This window comes from Bufo gargarizans, chromosome 1 (genome assembly GCF_014858855.1).
Source record: "Bufo gargarizans isolate SCDJY-AF-19 chromosome 1, ASM1485885v1, whole genome shotgun sequence".
Classification (NCBI taxonomy): Eukaryota; Metazoa; Chordata; class Amphibia; order Anura; family Bufonidae; genus Bufo; species Bufo gargarizans.
The window spans coordinates 338,459,505-338,478,488 of NC_058080.1; the positions used below are offsets into that span (position 1 = coordinate 338,459,505).

General features: G+C 42.5%; 1 protein-coding gene across 9 annotated transcripts in view; it reads right to left on the reverse strand.

The window, feature by feature from the left end:
• HDGFL2 (HDGF like 2) overlaps positions 1-18,984 on the reverse strand; it is a 261,045-nt gene that overhangs the window by 156,186 nt on the left and 85,875 nt on the right. For all 9 annotated transcript variants that reach the window (XM_044306470.1, XM_044306502.1, XM_044306444.1 and 6 more), the window contains one exon: positions 16,832-16,994. In XM_044306470.1, the coding sequence (XP_044162405.1) occupies positions 16,832-16,994 (163 nt within the window). The remainder of the gene's footprint in view (positions 1-16,831; positions 16,995-18,984) is intronic.

Consider the following 18,984-nt stretch of genomic DNA (forward strand, 5'->3'; position numbering starts at 1 on the left):
TGCACCACCACGCTTCCTTATGCAGGGAGGTGTCAGTCTTGCGTTACAGTTTTTGTGGTATGAAATGACTGCAAGTTTAGTCCTCGTTCACACCAGATGATTCTGTCCAGAATGCACTACATCGCCGCCGGCTCACTATATTGTGGGGCAGGAGGGGGGCGTGACGATCCATTGAAGTGAATGGCACTATAGCTACAGCCGCAGGCGATTGGATGCACGGGATCGCAAGGCACAATTATGCCTGAGGTTCGGTCAAAATGCTGCTTGCAGCATTTTGTTTTGGACTGGACCGCATGCATAATGTGCCTTGCGATCCTGTGTAGCAGATCGCATTGCAGCCGTTGTGCATGGTTATGGTACCAATCATTTCAACAAACCACTACACCCCCTCCTGCCTCACAATATAGTTAGCCTGCTGCAATGCGGTGCATTCTGGACAGAATCAGGCCGGAACGCACTGCATGGTGTGAACGAGGCATTAATTTGATCACAGCTCACTGTCAGAGGTCAGGTGCCAGGAATGTTTCCACAACAATGTTTGCATTGGTGGGCAGTGCGCCCCAAACACCCCCGATATTAAAATCATTGGGGGGCAGTGCGCCCTCTCCCCTCCATCATTGGTGGCAGCGGCAGTCCTTCTGCCATGGTCAGTTACTCAGCAGCATTATACTTAAATGCGCTGTGGCCGCCCGGCGCTGCTACTTCTTATAACTCACAGTTCTGTGCGGCACATTGCTTATGCCTATAGCAATGCGTCGCACAGTCCTGTGAGTTACAAGAAGGAGGAGCACTGGGCGGCCCCAGCACATGTAAGTATAATGCTGCAGAGTAATTGACCATGGCAGACAGGTCTTCAGTAGCGTCCTGGCTGCCATGGTAACCGATCGGAGCTCCAGCATTACTGCCACTTTCCATCAATGATTTGGCAGGGTGCTGCCGTCCGCGGATGGCAGAACTCTGTCAGAGGTGCGCCCCCATCACCATGGGAACACCTCAGGTTTAGAATATACCATTGGATCTATGTTTTCTCCAATCAGATGGAATATTTTAACTTGAAGCGTCCCCATCACCATGGGAATGCCTCTCCACGCCCAGCTCATCGCCGATCCATTGCGTGACGCATCCGGTAAACAAAGCCATCTGAGCCCTGCTACTTGCCCGCAGCAGGGCTAAGCTACTGAACAAACTGCATGTCCCGGGCGTTGGGCGATAAGATTTCCACACCCCTGCCACATACAGACATTTTCTCCCAGTCCAAGCATTCTCATTTTATATACCAACCTTTCATGCGGTACAGTGTCAAATGCTTTGGAGAAGTCCAGATATATGACATTCATTGATTTGCCGCTATCAAGTCTAGAACTTACCTCCTCATGCTGATATGGCGTTATTTTCTTATTTTCATTGAGGTACTTAAAGATAGCATCTCTTAGAAAACCTTCAAACACTTTACCCACGACAGATGTTAAACCTACCAACCAATAGTTTCTGGGCTCTGTTTTTGGACCCATTTTGAATATTGGCACCACATTTGCTATGTGCCAATCCTGTGGAACACAACCTGTCAGTATAGAGATGGTAAATATCAGCAATAAGGGGTGTATGCCATCTGGTCCTGGCGATTTGTCTATATTAATCTTTTTAAAAACACTGCTGTACTTCTTCCTGGTTCAGACAGGGCACTTTTAACAATAAGTGCTTTTAATAATAAGTTACTTTTACAATCTGTATATCATCTGACAATTTATTTTCCTCAGTGAATACAGTGGAGAAAAAAAAATATTTAATAGCTTTGCTTTCTCCTCATCGCTCTCTGCAACTCCCCCCTCATTACTCTGTAGAAGGCAGACACCTTCCGATTTATACTTTTTACGATTTATATAATTGAAGAACATTTTAGGGTTAGTTTGCTCTCTTTGGCAATTAATCTCTCGGTCTCTAGTTTGGCTGCTTTTATTTGTTTCTTACATATTCTATTTGTTTCCATTGTTCATTTGTTTTTCAGTGCATCCTCGCTACCCTCCTGTTTTAGTGATTTAAATGCTTTCTTTTTGTCATTTATTGCTTTCTTTACAGTTCTATTTATCCATATTGGTTTTTTTTTCGTTGTTCCTTAACCTTTTATTCCCATAAAAGGTATGTACCTCTCACAATTAGATGTTAGGATGGTTTTAAACATATCCAATTTTGTGGCTGTATTTTTATTTTTGAGGACTTTGACCCAGTTAGTTGGCTAGATTTAGTTTTTTTTTGTTTGGTATTTTTGTTCCTCCCTGAAGAAACGCTCTTTTGAACAACAATTAGAAGGTTATTACTTTATGGTCACTATTTCCCAGGTCTTCCCCAACCTGCACATCTGTTGTTCTGTCAGGTCAATTGGTTAATATTAAGTCCAGTATGGCTGTCCCTCTAGTCGGGTGCTGAACCAGTTGGGAAAGACAATTTTATTTGGTTATTGCCAAAAACCTGTTTCTTTTATGAAATATACAGGTTTCAGTTTCCCAGTCTATATCTGGGTAGTTGAATTCCCCTATAATAATGACCTCATTGTGATCTGACGCCACGTCTGTTTAGTTTAGTAGTACATTTTCTGTGGACTCTGGTATATTATTAGGTGGTTTATAATAAACTCCTATTACTTTTTGAATTCAGAGGGAAAACAAACCAGGCTGGTGTAGTGAGCTGCATCTATATTTATTTATATAAGGAGCTATATAACGCGAGTTTGACCGCGACACGTGGTTGATTAAGTGTGGTTGCGTAAGTGTGTGACTTAAGATTAAGTGACTTTAGATTCAGGGACTTCAGTGGGGGACTGTAATTAGCCAGTTTCTTAGTACTACATTATATTGTATTTTTTACTTTGCTGGAGTAATCCCCATTTAGTATGTGTTGCACAATTGACAACGCAGTCCAGTGCACATCTTGCATGATGTATGCAGTCCTGGAACAGGAGTTCAAGGGTGCATATCTTTGTTCAAGATGTGAGCAAATTACCCGTTTGGAATCGCAAATAGAGTCTCTAAATGGGCAAGTTGCAAGTTGGGGAGGGTGACAGAGAGGAGGTTGAGGAAAGTGAGGTAGCTAGCTGGGTAACAGTTAGAAAGCGGGGTAGAGGGAAGAGTGCCAGGGAGGCTAGCCCTGATCTGACACACCCCAACAAGTTTGCACGTTTGGCAGATGAGGGGGATGTCAGTCCAGGGATGGCACTGCCGCAGCCAGACACTTCCTCTGCCAGTCAGGGGAATGCCAGCTCCGGTAAGCAGGGGACCAGGAGAGCAGGGCAGGCCAGACAGGTGCTGGTAGTGGGAGACTCAATTATTAGGGGAACAGATAGGGAAATCTGTCACAAAGACAGTGATCGCCGAACAGTGTGCCATCTTCCTGGCGCAAGAGTTCGACATATCGCGGATTGGGTTGACAGATTACTGGGAGGGGCTGGAGAAAATCCAGTGGTCATGGTCCATATCGGAACCAATGACAAAGATAGGGGTAGGTGGAGAGTCCTCAAAAATGATTTCAGGGATTTAGGTCAAAAGCTTAGGGCAAGGACCTCAAAGGTAGTATTTTCCGAAATACTACCTGTACCACGGGCCACACAAGAAAGGCAGCGGGAGATTAGGGAGATTAACAAGTGGCTCAAGAACTGGTGTAGGAAGGAGGGGTTTGGGTTCCTGGAGAACTGGGCCGACTTCTCTATCGGCTACAGGCTCTATTGTAGGGACGGGCTGGACCTCAATGGGGAAGGGGCAGAAGATGGCTAGAAGGTTGGAGGAGTGTTTAAACTAGGGACTGGGGGGGGATGACAATTATGTTATAGGATGGGAAGATAGTGCAGATAGAGACCGGGGGCAAGGTAGTGAGACTGAGGGAGGAATGGAAGGAGGGACTAGAACAGTTCAAAAGGAAAGGTGTAGGGTAAAAAATATACATAAACCTCTCAAAATGTATGCATACTAATGCCAGAAGCCTGACTAATAAAACTGGCGAACTGGAATTAGTGATGTGCGAGGCGGACTATGACATAGTGGGAATAACTGAGACATGGCTGGATGATAGCTATGACTGGGCAGTTAATGTACAGGGTTACAGTCTGTTTAGAAAGGATCGTCAAAACCGGAGAGGGGGAGGGGTCTGCCTTTATGTAATGTCCTGTCTAAAGCCCACAGTCCGAGAAGATATAAGTGAGGGACATGAACATGTGGAGTCACTGTGGGTAGAGATACAAGGCGCGAAAAACAATAATAAATTACTAATAGGAGTTTACTATAAACCACCTAATATACCAGAGTCCACAGAAAAGCTACTACTAAATGAGATTGACAAGGCGGCAAATCATAATGAGGTGGTTATTATGGGGGACTTCAACTACCCAGATATAGACTGGGAAACTGAAACTTGTATATCTCATAAAGGAAACAGGTTCTTGGCAATAACCAAAGACAATTACCTCTCCCAACTGGTTCAGGACCTGACTAGAGGGACGGCCATACTGGACTTAGTATTAACTAATAGGCCTGACAGAACAACAGACGTGCAGGTTGGGGGACACCTGGGAAATAGTGACCACAAAGTAATAACCTTCCAATTATCATTCAAGAGAGCGTTTCTACAGGGAGGAACAAAAATACCAAACTTCAAAAAAGCTAAATTTAGCCAACTAAGAGAGGCCACAGGCCTAACTAAATGGGATAAAGTGTTCACAAACAAAAATACAGCCACAAAATGGGATATCTTTAAAAGCATCCTAAAATCTCATTGTGAGAGGTACATACCATATGGGAATAAAAGGTTAAGGAACAAAAATAAACCAATGTGGATAAACAGAACTGTAAAGAAAGCAATAAATGACAAAAAGAAAGCATATAAAAAACACTATAAAACAGAAGGGTAGCACGGAAGCACTGAAAAACTATAAGGAAAACAAATAGAACATGTAAAAAACAAATAAAAGCGGCCAAACTAGAGACTGAGAGATTAATTGCCAAGAGAGTAAAACTAACCCTAAAATGTTCTTCAATTATATAAATGTTAAAAAGTATAAATCTGAAGGTGTCGGCCCGTTAAAGAGTAATGAGGGGGGAGTCGCAGAGAGCGATGAGGAGAAAGCAAAGCTGTTAAATATTTTTTTCTCCAATGTATTCACTGAGGAAATGACATGCCGAATGTTGAAATAAATTCCCCATTAAAAAAGGGTCCTGTCTGACCCAGGAAGAAGTACAACAGCGACTTAAAAAGATTAAAATAGATAAAATCGCCAGGACCGGATGGCATACACCCCCGTATCCTAAGGGAATTAAGTAATGTCATAGCCAGACCCTTATTTCTGATATTTGCAGATTCTATATTGACAGGGAATGTCCCACAGGATTGGCGCATGGCAAATGTGGTGCCAATATTCAAAAAGGGTCCAAAAACAGAGCCTGGAAACTATAGGCCGGTAAGTTTAACATCTGTTGTGGGTAAACTGTTTGAAGGTTTTCTGGGAGATGCTATGTTAGAGCATCTTAACGGAAATAAGCAAATAACTCCATATCAGCATGGCTTCGTGAGGGATCGGTCATGTCAAACAAACGTAATCAGTTTCTATGAGGAGGTAAGTTCTAGACTTGACAGCGGCGAATCAATGGATGTTGTGTATCTGGACGTCTCCAAAGCATTTGACACTGTACCACATAAAAGGTTAGTATATAAAATGAGAATGCTCGGACTGGGAGAAAACGTCTGTATGTGGGTAAGTAACTGGCTCAGTGATAGAAAACAGAGGTTGGTTATTAACAGTACACACAGATTGGGTCACTGTCACTAGCGAAGTACCTCAGGGGTCAGTATTGGGCCCTACTCTCTTCAATATATTTATTAATGATCTTGTAGAAGGCTTGCATAGTAAAATATCAATTTTCGCAGATGACACTAAACTGTGTAAAGTAATTAACACTGAAGAGGACAGTATACTACTACAGAGCGATCTGGATAGATTGGAGGCTTGGGCAGATAAGGTTTAACACTGATAAATGTAAAGTTATGCACATGGGAAGGAATAATGCAAGTCACCCGTACTTATTAAATGGTAAAACACTCGGTAACACTAACATGGAAAAAGGATCTAGGAATTTTAATAAACAGCAAACTAAGCTGCAAAAAACAGTGTCAGGCAGCTGCTGCCAAGGCCAATCAGATAATGGGTTGCATCAAAAGGGGCATAGATGCCCGTGATGAGAACATAGTCCTACCACTTTACAAATCATTAGTCAGACCACACATGGAGTACTCTGTACAGTTCTGGGCTCCAGTGAACAAAGCAGACATAGCAGAGCTGGAGAGGGTCCAGAGGAGGGCAACTAAAGTAATAACTGGAATGGGGCAACTACAGTACCCTGAAAGATGATCAAAATTAGGGTTATTCACTTTAGAAAAAAGACGACTGAGAGGAGATCTAATTAATATGTATAAATATATCAGGGGTCAGTACAGAGATCTATCCCATCATCTATTCATTCCCAGGACTGTGACGAGGGGACATCCTCTGCGTCTGGAAGAAAGAAGGTTTGTACACAAACATAGAAAAGGATTATTTACGGTAAGAGCAGTGAGACTATGGAACTCTCTGCCTGAGGAGGTGGTGATGGTGAGTACAATAAAAGGAATTCAAGAGGGGCCTGGATGTATTTCTGGAGTGTAATAATATTACAGGATATAGTTACTAGAGAGGGGTCGTTGATCCAGGGATTTATTCTGATTGCCTGATTGGAGTCGGGAAGGAATTTTTATTCCCCTAAAGTGAGGAAAATTGGCTTCTACCTCACAGGGTTTTTTTCGCCTTCCTCTGGATCAACTTGCAGGATGACAGGAGGAACTGGATGGACAAATGTCTTTTTTCGGCCTTATGTACCATGTTACTATTTTATTATTGTTTTTTCCTCCAAGTATTTCTACCCACAGTGGCTCCACATGTTCATGTCCCTAAATCTTCTCGGACTGTGGGCTTTAGACAGGACTTTAGAAAGGATCACAAAAAACGGAGGGGGGTTGCCTTTATGTAAACAGGCTGTAACCCTGTACATTAACTGCCCAATCATAGCCATCATCCAGCCATGTCTCAGTTATTCCCACTAGATCATAGTCCTCCTCACACATCACCAATTCCAGTTCACCAGTTTTATTAGACAGGCTCCTGGCATTCGTATACATACAATTAAGAGGTTTATGTATATTTTTTACCCTACCTTTCCTTCTGAACTGTTCTAGTCCCTCCTTCCATTCCTCCCCCAGTCCCATTACCTTGCCCCCGGTCTCTTCCCATCCTATAACGCAATTACCCTGCCCCCCAATTTAAAACACTCCTCCAACCATCTTCTTCCCCAACACAGCTGCCCCTTCCCCATTGAGGTGCAGCACATCCCGACAATAGAGCCTGTAGCTGACAGAAGTCGGTCCAATTCTCCAGGAACTCAAACCCCCTCCTTCTTACACCAGTTCTTGAGCCACTTTTTAACCTCTAATCTCACTCTGCCTTTCTTGTGTGGCTCGTGGTACAGGTAGTATTTTGGAAAACACTACCTTTGGAGGTCCTTGCCCTAAACTTATGACCCAAATCCCTACCTCTAACTTTGTCATTGGTTTCCGATATGCACCATGACTGATGGATCTTCTCCAGCCCCTCCCAGTAATCTGTCAAACCGATCCGCGATGTGTCAAACTCAAGCGCCAGGAAGACAACACACTGATCGACGATCCCATTCTTTGTGACAGATTGCCCTATCTGTACCCCCTAATAAATGAGTCTCCAACTACCAGCACCTGTCTGGCCTTCCCTGCTCTCCTGCTTACTGGCTCAGGCTGCTGCAGTGCTCTCCCTAACCTGACATCCCCCTCATCTGCCAACCTTTCAAATTTGTTGGGGTGTGTCAGATAAGGGCTAACCTCCCTGGCACTCTTCCCTCTACCCCACTTTCTAACTATTATCCAGTACCACCCTCCCCCACATCTACCCCATAGAGTGTTTGCTCAGTGAGCAGCAAACTCTTTTCCAAATTGTCAACGCTTCTCAGTGTTGAAACTCGCCCGTTAGATACACGATGTGCGATTCCAAACAAGCAATTTGCTCACATTTTGAACAAACATATGCACCCTCAAATGGCTGTTCCAGGACTGCATACATTAGACAAGATGTGCACTGGACTGCGCTGTCAATAATGTACCACATACTAAATGGGGGATTATGGTTGAAAAGAGAAAAAAAAATACAATTTAGGGCAGTGATAAGAATATAACTTTCTGTAGTCCCCTCCTAAAGTCCCTGAACGTGAAAGTAACATAATCTAAAAGGTCACACACTAAATACAAATAGTTGAACTCAAACTTGTCTGCATGTATAAGTGCAGCTCTCAAACCAGACTGCTTAACTGATGCAACAGAATTTTTTTTTTTTTTTTATTTTTTTTTTACAGGATCCCGTTTTTTTTAGGAGAAACTAAATTGCCACTGTCCTATTAGTGCACACAAGTCCTAATCACACAGGAGGACAAGTTACTTCACAACACTGAGGAAAAGAGGTGCCCCATCCCCCTCTCCTGGTTGTCAGGGATTGTGATCCTAAACACTGATGAAAAGAACTTGAGTGTTCATGAGCAGATGTGGCTAATAAGCAGCAGCACTCGTCTCCATAACCACAGTCTGTCCTGTGCATTCTCTCTTTACTTCATGTCTCCTTACGAACTCAGCGATTCAGCTGAAGATCTTATCAGCTGTATATAGGATCAAAATCCCTGACCAGTAGAGCAGAGAGTTGATGAGGCAGCTCTTTAGCTCAGTGTTGTGAAGTAACTTGTCCTGCTGTGCGATTAGGACAGGCTTTGTGCGCACTAATAGGACAGCAGTCATTTTTATTTCGCCTGATGGTTGCTCCCCAGACAAAACAAGCCATTATAACTAATGAAAAGGTCACCAAAACATAATTTAAATGACACATATCAGTAGACAATATTGATGATGCCCAGCTCCCTGATTGGATGCAGCTTTCTGCTACCTGCATGTGACCTTTTGTTCCTGCAGGACAGTGCATGCCTGCGTAGTTGGAGCATCAGGATGCTAGACATGGCTGTAGTCATGCTTGTTTACCATGCAATAACTCTGGATCCTCACATGGAGTCCCATTCACTGTAAGTACATCATTCACTATTCAATTGCAATAGATATGCGCATATGCTTTTGGGTTATTCTCTTTATGTATAGGAGGTGGTCATTTAGGTTTACACCCATATGTTAGAGGTCTATTTGAGGTTCACTGTGTTATATTTCTCTGAGACAGACCTGACACTTTCCAAGTTGTGATAACTGCACCTGTTGTATGTGTAGTCAACAACACGTAAACCATGCCTACTGACTTGCAGCTGCTGACCGCATTGGCTATAAAACTGGTCAGCCACATGCTTTATACATGTGGTAACCGCATGCATTCCCAAACTGCAGCATGACCACGCCGCATGGTCGTACCCAAACCCATTTTTATGTACCCCGTAAAAATCCTAAATTTACAAATTGTTAAATATTACAAGTTTGTTGTCTGGGCTCTCTGGACAATATTTACAGTTCTGATATACAAAAATAAAACTGGAACAAAAAAAAAAATAAAAAAATTCATTGCATAGTCCTCCCCAGCCAAATACCAGAAGTTAAACCAAATATTTTTCCAGTAAACATATTCCTCTAAGCAATGTTAAAGGGCATTTTAGTTAGATTATCTTAAATGGGGTGTCCAGGATTACAAAAATGTGGCTGTTTCTTTTCAAAGAAAACACAACACAGCATAGGTATTGAGCGCAGTCCCATTTAGTCCCATATACCATACAATCCATGGATAGATGTGGCATGACTTGTGTTAGAAATCAGCCATATTTTTGTAATCCTGTGCAACCCCTTTAATTAGCAAGAATACGTTTTAATAGTAAATAGGCTGCAAAATATTTTTGATGGGAGTACAGAGTGGGAGTATTATATATAGTGTTAGCAAATATAATCTATGACACTGCGAATAGATAACAGTATTTACAGCAGATTGTGTTAACCCCTTAGTGACCAGCCCGTTTTGGGCCTTACTGACCAAATGTTTTTCTTCCTTTTTTCATCTTTGCCTTCCAAGACCTATAACTTTTATTTTTCCATCTATATAGCTGTATGAGGGCTTGTTTTGTCGCGGGAAAAGTTGTAGTTTTTAATGGCGCCATTTTGGGGTATCCACATAATCCCCTCAGTTGTATTAGTCTTGAATAAAAGGTTATTTGTGAAGTATAAATTGGAGAAATTTGTGGATAGCTCACCACCCTCCTCAATCAGGTAAGGGTGCTCTAGACGAAAGACTGTTCACTCAATCAGTCTAAAAAGTGAAAAGTAAAATGGGAAAAATACGTCTGGCACTCACTATGTGGTTCACATCAAACAACTGTTTTATTAATCCTAGTTCACAATGGAACGAAAACAACAATACATGTATTAATATACACACTATAAATTAAAAAACGTTCAAAAACCCCTAAAAATTGTATAAAATATAATAAAACACAGTTAAAATCTATAATACTATTGCACACTGAGAATCACAGTACTCTTTTACTTGATAGTAGTTAATATCCAAGTCTCTTATATTTGGGAGCTTGTATCTTTAAAATGTGGGACGCTATGGCGTCGGTTCAATGTCCGCTGTAGATTTGAAATCCTCAATCCAAAGACAGCAATAGCTTTTTATATCAAAATGCTAGGAGGGTGCTGTTGCCTTTTAGACAATTAAATGTAACAGTCCTTATATTGTGGCTTATGATGTTTTTGCCTGTAAAGGAGTGTCGCTTACCCTTCTCAAGGGAGTCTTCAGCAGTCAGAATCGGCCGCTTGTTGCACCGCTCGCTTTCGGCGTCCTCGCTCTCTGATGTTGGTCACGTGTTATCTCAGAGGTATCGCGGGAGTTAGAAACTATGTTTCAATGTTCCTACGAGCGGTGTTGTTTTGAAAATATCGAATGGAGCGCTCCACTTCTGAAAAGATGATTCAAATTTTGTCGTTCATGTCCCAACTATTGCAGTATTCAGGGATATAACGCTAAACGCGTTTCGAGGACTTCAGTCCTCGAAACGCGTTTAGCGTTATATCCCTGAATACTGCAATAGTTGGGACATGAACGACAAAATTTGAATCATCTTTTCAGAAGTGGAGCGCTCCATTCGATATTTTCAAAACAACACCGCTCGTAGGAACATTGAAACATAGTTTCTAACTCCCGCGATACCTTAATACATGTATTGTTGTTTTCGTTCCATTGTGAACTAGGATTAATAAAACAGTTGTTTGATGTGAACCACATAGTGAGTGCCAGCCGTATTTTTCCTATTTGTGAAGTATAAATAATACTCACTCTTTTGAAGCTTTGCTTGTATTTTTTCAGCCATTTTGGGGTACACATAACTTTCTGATTAACTTTTATTAACTCTTTCTGGGAGGGAGATGGGAAAGCGCTCACAGTGTTCCCTCAGCAGCACAGGGGAGAAGGAATCAGTGTCTCCCTCCCCCTGTGCTGCTGCTGCCAATGAGAGGAAGGACGACAAGATGAGGGGAGGGGTTATGGCCACTGCGCCACCAATGAAGAGAAATCTCTCATTAATTCATATACAGGAGGCGGGAGCTGGCTGCAGAATCGCATAGCCAGCTCCCGACCTCTATGAGCAATAGCTGCGATCCTCGGTAGTTAACCCCTCAGGTGCTGCGGATCGCAGCTACCGCTTATAGAGGTCGGGAGCCGGCTATGTGATTCTGCAGCCAGCTCTCGCCTCCTGTATATAAATTAATGAGAGATTTCCCTTCATTGGTGGCGCAGTGCACCCCCCCCCCCAAGCATTAATCATTGGTGGCACAGTGCGCCCCCCACCCCTGTATTAAAAACATTGGTGGCGCAGTGCGCCCCCCCCCCCCCCCCCAGTTTTAATCATTGGTGGCAGTGGCCACAGGATCCCCTCTCCGCTGCTCCTCCGATCGGAGCCCCAGCAGTGTAATCCTGGGGCTCCGATCGGTTACCATGGCAGCCAGGACGCTATTGAAGCCCTGGCTGCCATGGTAAGCTCCATGCTGCTGTGTGCACAAAGCACAGAGCAGCAGGGACAGTATGAGCTCCTATTCACCCTGATAGAGATCTATCAGGGTGAATAGGACAAGGGTTCTAGTCCCTAAGGGGGTAATAAAAAAAAAAAAAAAAAAAAAACCCACCCACCCAAATATTAAGTATAAAGGAAAAAAAGATTTTTTTTTTTTTTTTTTTGTAAAACACACTACACGTTAACAATAAAGATATAAATTTTCAGCAGATTTGTGTAGGAATTTTTTTTTTCCAAAAATGAAAATTCCCAGAATAAATCGGTATAAATTATCGGCTATCGGCCTGAAAGTTCACAAATTATCGGTATCGGCCCTAAAAAAAAAATTATATCGGTCGATCCCTAGTAAAAAGTTTAACTTTTAAATGACAGACCGCTGAAATCAACTCACCTGTCTCTACTTTAAGCTGCAGTTAATACAGGCATCATAATGTTGATGACAGGTTTCCTTTAACACTGACAAATGTAAGGTTATGCACATAGGAAGGAATAATGCAAGTCACCAGTACATACTAAATGGTAAAACACTGGGTAACACTGACATGGAAAAGGACCTAGGAATTTTTGTGGATAGCAAACTAAACCAGTGTCAGGCAGCTGCTGCCAAGGCCAATAAGATAATGGGTTGCATCAAACGGGGCATAGATACCCATAATGAGAACATAGTCCTACCACTTTACAAATCACTAGTCAGACCACACATGGAGTACTGTGTACAGTTCTGAGCTCCTGTGAACAAGGCAGACATAGCAGAGCTGGAGAGGGTTCAGAGGAGGTCAACTAAAGTAATAACTGGAATGGGTGGACTATAATATCCTGAAAGATGATCAAAATTAGGGTTATTCACTTTAGAAAAAAGATGACTGAGGGGAGATCTAATAACTATGTATAAATATATCAGGGGTCAGTACAGAGATCTCGCTCATCATCCATTTATCCCCAGGACTGTGACTGTGACCAGGGGACATCCTCTGCGTCTGGAGGAAAGAAGGTTTGCACACAAACATAGAAGAGGATTCTTTACGGTAAGAGCAGTGAGACTAGGGAACACTCTGCCTGAGGAGGTGGCGATGGCAAGTTCACTAAAAGAGTTCATGAGGGGTGTAATAATATTACAAGCTATAGCTACTAGAGATGGGTCGTTGAGCCAGGGAGTTATTCTGACTGCCTGATTGGAGTCCGGAAGGAATTATTTCCCCTAAAGTGAGAAAATTGGCTTCTACCTCACAGCATTTTTTTGGGGCCTTCCTCTTAATCAACTTGCAGGATACCAGGCTGAACTAGATGGACAGAGGTTTTTTTTTTTAGCCTTATAAAACTAGGTTATTACTTTTTTGCAATAAAACACCTTTTTTTTTTTTAGCTCAGATCAGCACTCCCACTAGTCTGGGCTGTTAGAGCAGGACCACAGCTCTCATGTGACCGGTGCAGCGCTTAGACTGGGCCGGAGTATAAGAAAAAAAAAAAAAAAAAGGGGGCGGCTAGGCCTAAGGCCACTTCGTAACAGATGTAAAAAGACGTATGGGTGGTCACTTAAAGGAAGGGGGGGGGGGGGGTTAAAGTGGGCCGTGGCTTGGACTGCAGACAATATATAGTTTATTAGCAAAAATAGCCAAAAGCTTGGACTTTTAAAAAAGGTACTAGGCGTCAACCCTAAATCAAACCCTTTTTGAAGGAAATCTAGGATGTATAAAATGGTAGGGGAGAAACCGTCTGGGTGTTCCGTAGACAACCAGGAACCAAATTTTTTCCAGATTTTCACGCAAATGGCCGAAGTAACTGGCTTCCGACTATTTTGTAATGTTTAGATTACTTTTTCAAAAAGACCTTGCCTTTTTAGCATTTCCCTTTCAGGATCCAGGCCGTCAAACTCCAGGTCTTCTGGATGCTTCAGAGGGCCCTGAACAAGGAGATCCTGTCTCCTGGAAAGGATGAATGGATCTTCTATGCACATAGCTCTGAGGAGTGAATACCAGCTCCTTTTGGGCCAGGCCGGAGTAATCCATAGCACCTTTGTTGTGCTCTTGCCGATCTTTCTCAATACTGCTGGAATAAGAGGAATTGGTGGGAAGGCATAGGCGAAGTCCAGATTTGTGACATTGCGTCCACTGCTAGAAGATTGTCCCTTGGATTTAGAGTAGAAACAGCTTGTCTGTGTGTTTACTCTGGTCGCAAATAGGTCTGAGGATGACCCCCATCTGTGACATAATTCCTGGAACACTTCATTGTTTAGCATCTACTCTCCAGGATCGACTTTGTTCCTGCTCAGAGAATCTGCCGTAGGGGGTTTCCTTGCCCTTTAGATGTAGGGTTGAAATTGAAATTGATAATGCGTTGGACTGGGCCCAGTGAAAAATCTGATTTGACACCCTCTGCAGCAAGGGGTTTATGGTTCCCCCCTGGTGTTTGAGGTAACACACTGTAGTGATGTTGTCTGAGAATATACTTAGGAGTTTTACTTTTACAATAATTTCGGCCTATTTCAGAGTCTTCAGAACCACTGTTAGTTCCTTTAAATTTGAAGATTCCTAGTTCTCTAGAGGTGACCATTCTCCCTGAGGGATTGATCCTCCCCCACCTGGGCTCCCCAGCCTAACTTTCTGGCATCTTTGGTCACTGTCACAATTTGATCCAGCTTCCAGGGAATTCCTTTTTGTAGGTGGTTCAGAGCTAGCCACCAGTTTAGGGATTTTTTTTTTTTACCCCTGTGGTAAGGGATATCCTGTGTAGGGATTCCTGACTCTGTCCCAACGAGATGGGATCAATTTCTGTAATGGTCTTGAATGAAAAACGGGCCCAGGGAATCATGGGTATGCAGGATGTCATAATGCCCAGAATTCTCATTGCCTCTCCGATTGTGCAATTTCTCTTCTTCTTGAAGAGTTGGAACTTTATCCAAAAGGTCTTTTGTTTGGGTATAGGCAGAAAGACATTTTTCCACTGAATCTAGAAGGGTACCCAAGAATATCTTCCTGGTTTCCAACCATAGATCTGATTTGTCATAATTGATAATCCACCCCAATTTTGTTAGCACCTGCACGGTTATCTTAAGATGATCCTTCAAAGTCTCACGAGATTGGGCTGTTTAAAAAATCGTCCAGATATGGGATTATAACTATTTTGTAGTGTCTTAGGTGAGCCATCACTTCTACCACCAGTTTGGTAAAAATCCTCGGAGCTGACAAAATTCTAAATGGCAAACATTGAAACTGGAAAATGACGTATGTGGCTGTTCACCTTTATGGCAAATGAGGATGAATAGGGATATGATAATATGCATCCTTCATAAATATTGTGCACACGAATGCTGCTGGGGCAATGAGTGGAGTGGCCAACTGAATAGATTCCATCTTGAACTTGCTATACGAGATCCACCTGTTCAGGCTTTTTTTATTAGGAATAGTGACCCTTGAACTGTTGATGAGATGGGCACTGGAACAATGGCCTTCATCCTGCAAAGAGACTGAATATCCAGTAGAAGTTGAATCTGTAATGAGTGAGGATTGGTTATCTGAAATCTCTGAGGGAGGTGAAGGAGACTTGAATTCTAGTTTGTAACCATCCCAAATGGTTCGGATTACCCAGGGATTTTCTGAAAAAACAGTCTTCTCCCCCAGGGATGATGTCCTTGTTTACCAGGATTATTTGTGTTATTAGGGTTGAGAAGAAACCCCCTCTCTCTGCCCCCTTTCGAGTAGCTCTACCAGATTTTCCCTTCCCTCTACTTGTTTGTCTTCAGAAAGGGCTGACTTTCCTTGGGCTTGTCTTCCGGAAATCCCTTTTTCTTGTCAGTAGCTCCTTTTAAAATGGTGTCCAGTACTGATCCAAATACATAGGAACCGAAGAATGGTATTTCACACAACTTGTTCATAGACGCCATGTCGCCTGTCCAGGTCTTCAGCAATAAGGCCCTTCTAGCAGTATTCATTAGTGTTCCACTTCTCGGTGCAAAATGGATAGATTCCGCAGATGTGTCCGCCATGAAAGCTGTAGTCATTTTTAGCAGAGGTAGAAATTCTAGAATTTCTTCTCCAGATGTTTTGCGCTCCAATTGATTGAACCATAATCCCATTGCTCTGGCTACAGACGTGGCAGCAATATTAGTATTAATTGTACTCTGAAACTCAATTAACGGGCGAATTTCCCTTATTCTCTCCAAGCTCTTGTCCTGCTTCAGGGACTCCTAGTCAGTGGGTCCTTACTACTTTAATGTGAGCCGCCATCGGACTGAACTTCAGGGGAAGTGAGTAGGACAAGTGGAAATTGGGCTCATTACGCATTGAGAAAGAAAATCTCTGTTTGAGATTTCAAAAGAGAAGCAGATGTCGCAGGTGAGGGGAAGAGACACAGTGATGTTGCAGGCTGAAAGGATGGAGTTGTGAGCAAGCGGGAGGTACTGGCAGCAATTTAAGAGGCGGGCTTGCGCTCTAAACGCTGGGAACTTTGGGCCTCACTTGCATATTGTTCAACATTTATTTTCTGGAGGTTAGAAATAGCAACAATGGTAACAAAAGGTACGGTTTTAATACTGTTTGAGGGAAATACTGGTAGTTTAACCAGTTGAAGACTGGGCCATTTGCCCCTCTTCCTCACCAAGAAAAATCTTGTTGTTGTTTTTATGTACGTCTGTAGCCACACTGCTGAAACCTCTTTAGCTTTCTCTGTACACAAATAAGTAGTTTAAGATTAATTACCTTCCACTTGTTCCTTAGTAGTTTCTAACTGTTGACTACTGTTGTCCACCACATTTATTTTCTGTTGGCTTCCTAACTTTGAGCCGAGAATACTAGCTTTGATTCTGCTGTAAACTTCAGAAGCTTTGTCCATAACAGCCCGATTAGCTTTATATCGACGGATCTATTAACAGAAAGAATATTTTTGGGGTGAGACTCACAGGTGTAAAAATGGATAGATATGAAAGAGTCACAGAGGAATTTAAGGATTATAGCGCTTTGCTATCTCCAGAATTCCCATAGAAATTAACGGAGAGGCCATGCGCATGCATGACCAACCACTCCGTTCATTTCAAGGGGACTGCAGGGGGTTTGGAGCCCACTGTTTTATCTCTCTAATATATAATATATATTATATATATATATATATATATATATATATATACACACATACATACATACACACATATACATATACATATATACACACACACACATACACACACACTACTCACAAAAAGTTAGGGATATTTGGCTTGTGGGTGACATTTCAGGAGGAACCTAAAATGCATTCTAACCTTTACAGGCGAACCTAATGCGACCTTCTCTAATGTTTTCAATGCACGGGTCCAACTGTTCAAATGTTTCAGTGCATTTTGCACAACTTGCTGTTCTCTAACAAGGAGCTTAACGGCAAAATTCACAACAGGCGTTTAATCCATGAATCACCCAATACATTTTCTGGTTCAATTAGAATTGGCATTTAAACAGTTTTGTGAGTAGTATAATAAAATGTATTATACTACCAGGACTCGAAAGGTCTGTTAGTAGATGTGCAACAAGGTGAGGTCAAGCATGGGCTGGATTTCACTTGCCGGTCTCCAGGCTTTGTGGACACCCAACTCTCATTAAAAGGCAGCTAGAGTGTGGGTTAGAGCTGTCTGTTAGGTATGAGGATTGTGACTAGTGATGAGCGAACTTGTGTTTTAAGTTCGGCGTCAAAAGTTCGAGTTATCAAAGTATCCCGTTATGGATTCCACTACCACGGACCATAACGGAATTTAGAATCCATAACGGGATACTTCGATAACCCGAACCCGAACTTTAGATGCCGAACTTAAAACACAAGTTTGCTCAACACTATTTGTGACCTGTTTGGGGAAGATAATAGGACGACTAAATCCTGGACTTAACCTCTTCCGGACAAAGGGCGTACAGGTACGCCCTGATGTCCTGGTACTTAAGGACACAGGGCGTACCTGTATTTCCGATCGCTGCCGCGCGGTGATCGGGGCAAGGTGCCTGCTCAAATCATTGAGCAGGCACCTTGGCTAAATGCGCGGGATCGCCGCAAACCGCAGGTCAACTCAGACCTGCGGTTTGCGGCTTTTCATGTTGCAGACAGCAGCGCCATCGGGTCCCCATGGGGCTGTAGGGGGAACCCAATGGTATGTAAGGCAGCGCAATGCCTTCCTTAGGCATCGGCGCTGCCTTCCGGTGACGAGCCTGTGAGATCCAGCCACCTAGATATCACAAGCCGGAAGCTCTATGAGTAATACTCACTGTATTACTCATACAGCCTATGCATTCCAATACAGAAGTATTGGAATGCATTGTAAAGGATTAGACCCCCAAAAGTTGAAGTCCCAAAGTGGGACAAAAAATAAAGTTTTCCCCCCAAAAAATTACAAGCTTCAAGTAAAAATAAACAAAAACGTCATTTTCCCCAAATAAAAGTTAAAAAAAGTTGTAAAAAATAAATAAAAAAATAAAAAAAGTATACATATTAGGTATCGCCGCGTCCATATAGTCTGGCTCTATAAACATATCACATGACCTAACCCCTCAGATGAACACCGTAAAAAAAATAAAGGAGTACACTCACCAAAATAGTACCAATCTAACAGTCACCTCATCCCGCAAAAAATGAGCCCCTACCTGAGACAATCGCCAAAAAACAAAAACAACAAAAACTATGGCTCAGAATATGGAGACATATTTTTTATTTTTATTTTTTTATTTATGCAAGTTTTACACAATAACAGCTTTTTAAAAAAAAAAAAAAAAAAAAAAAAAAGTATACATTAGGTATCGCCGCGTCCGAATCGACCGGCTCTATAAAAATATCACATGACCTAACCCCTCAGATGAACACCGTAAAAAATAAAAAAACT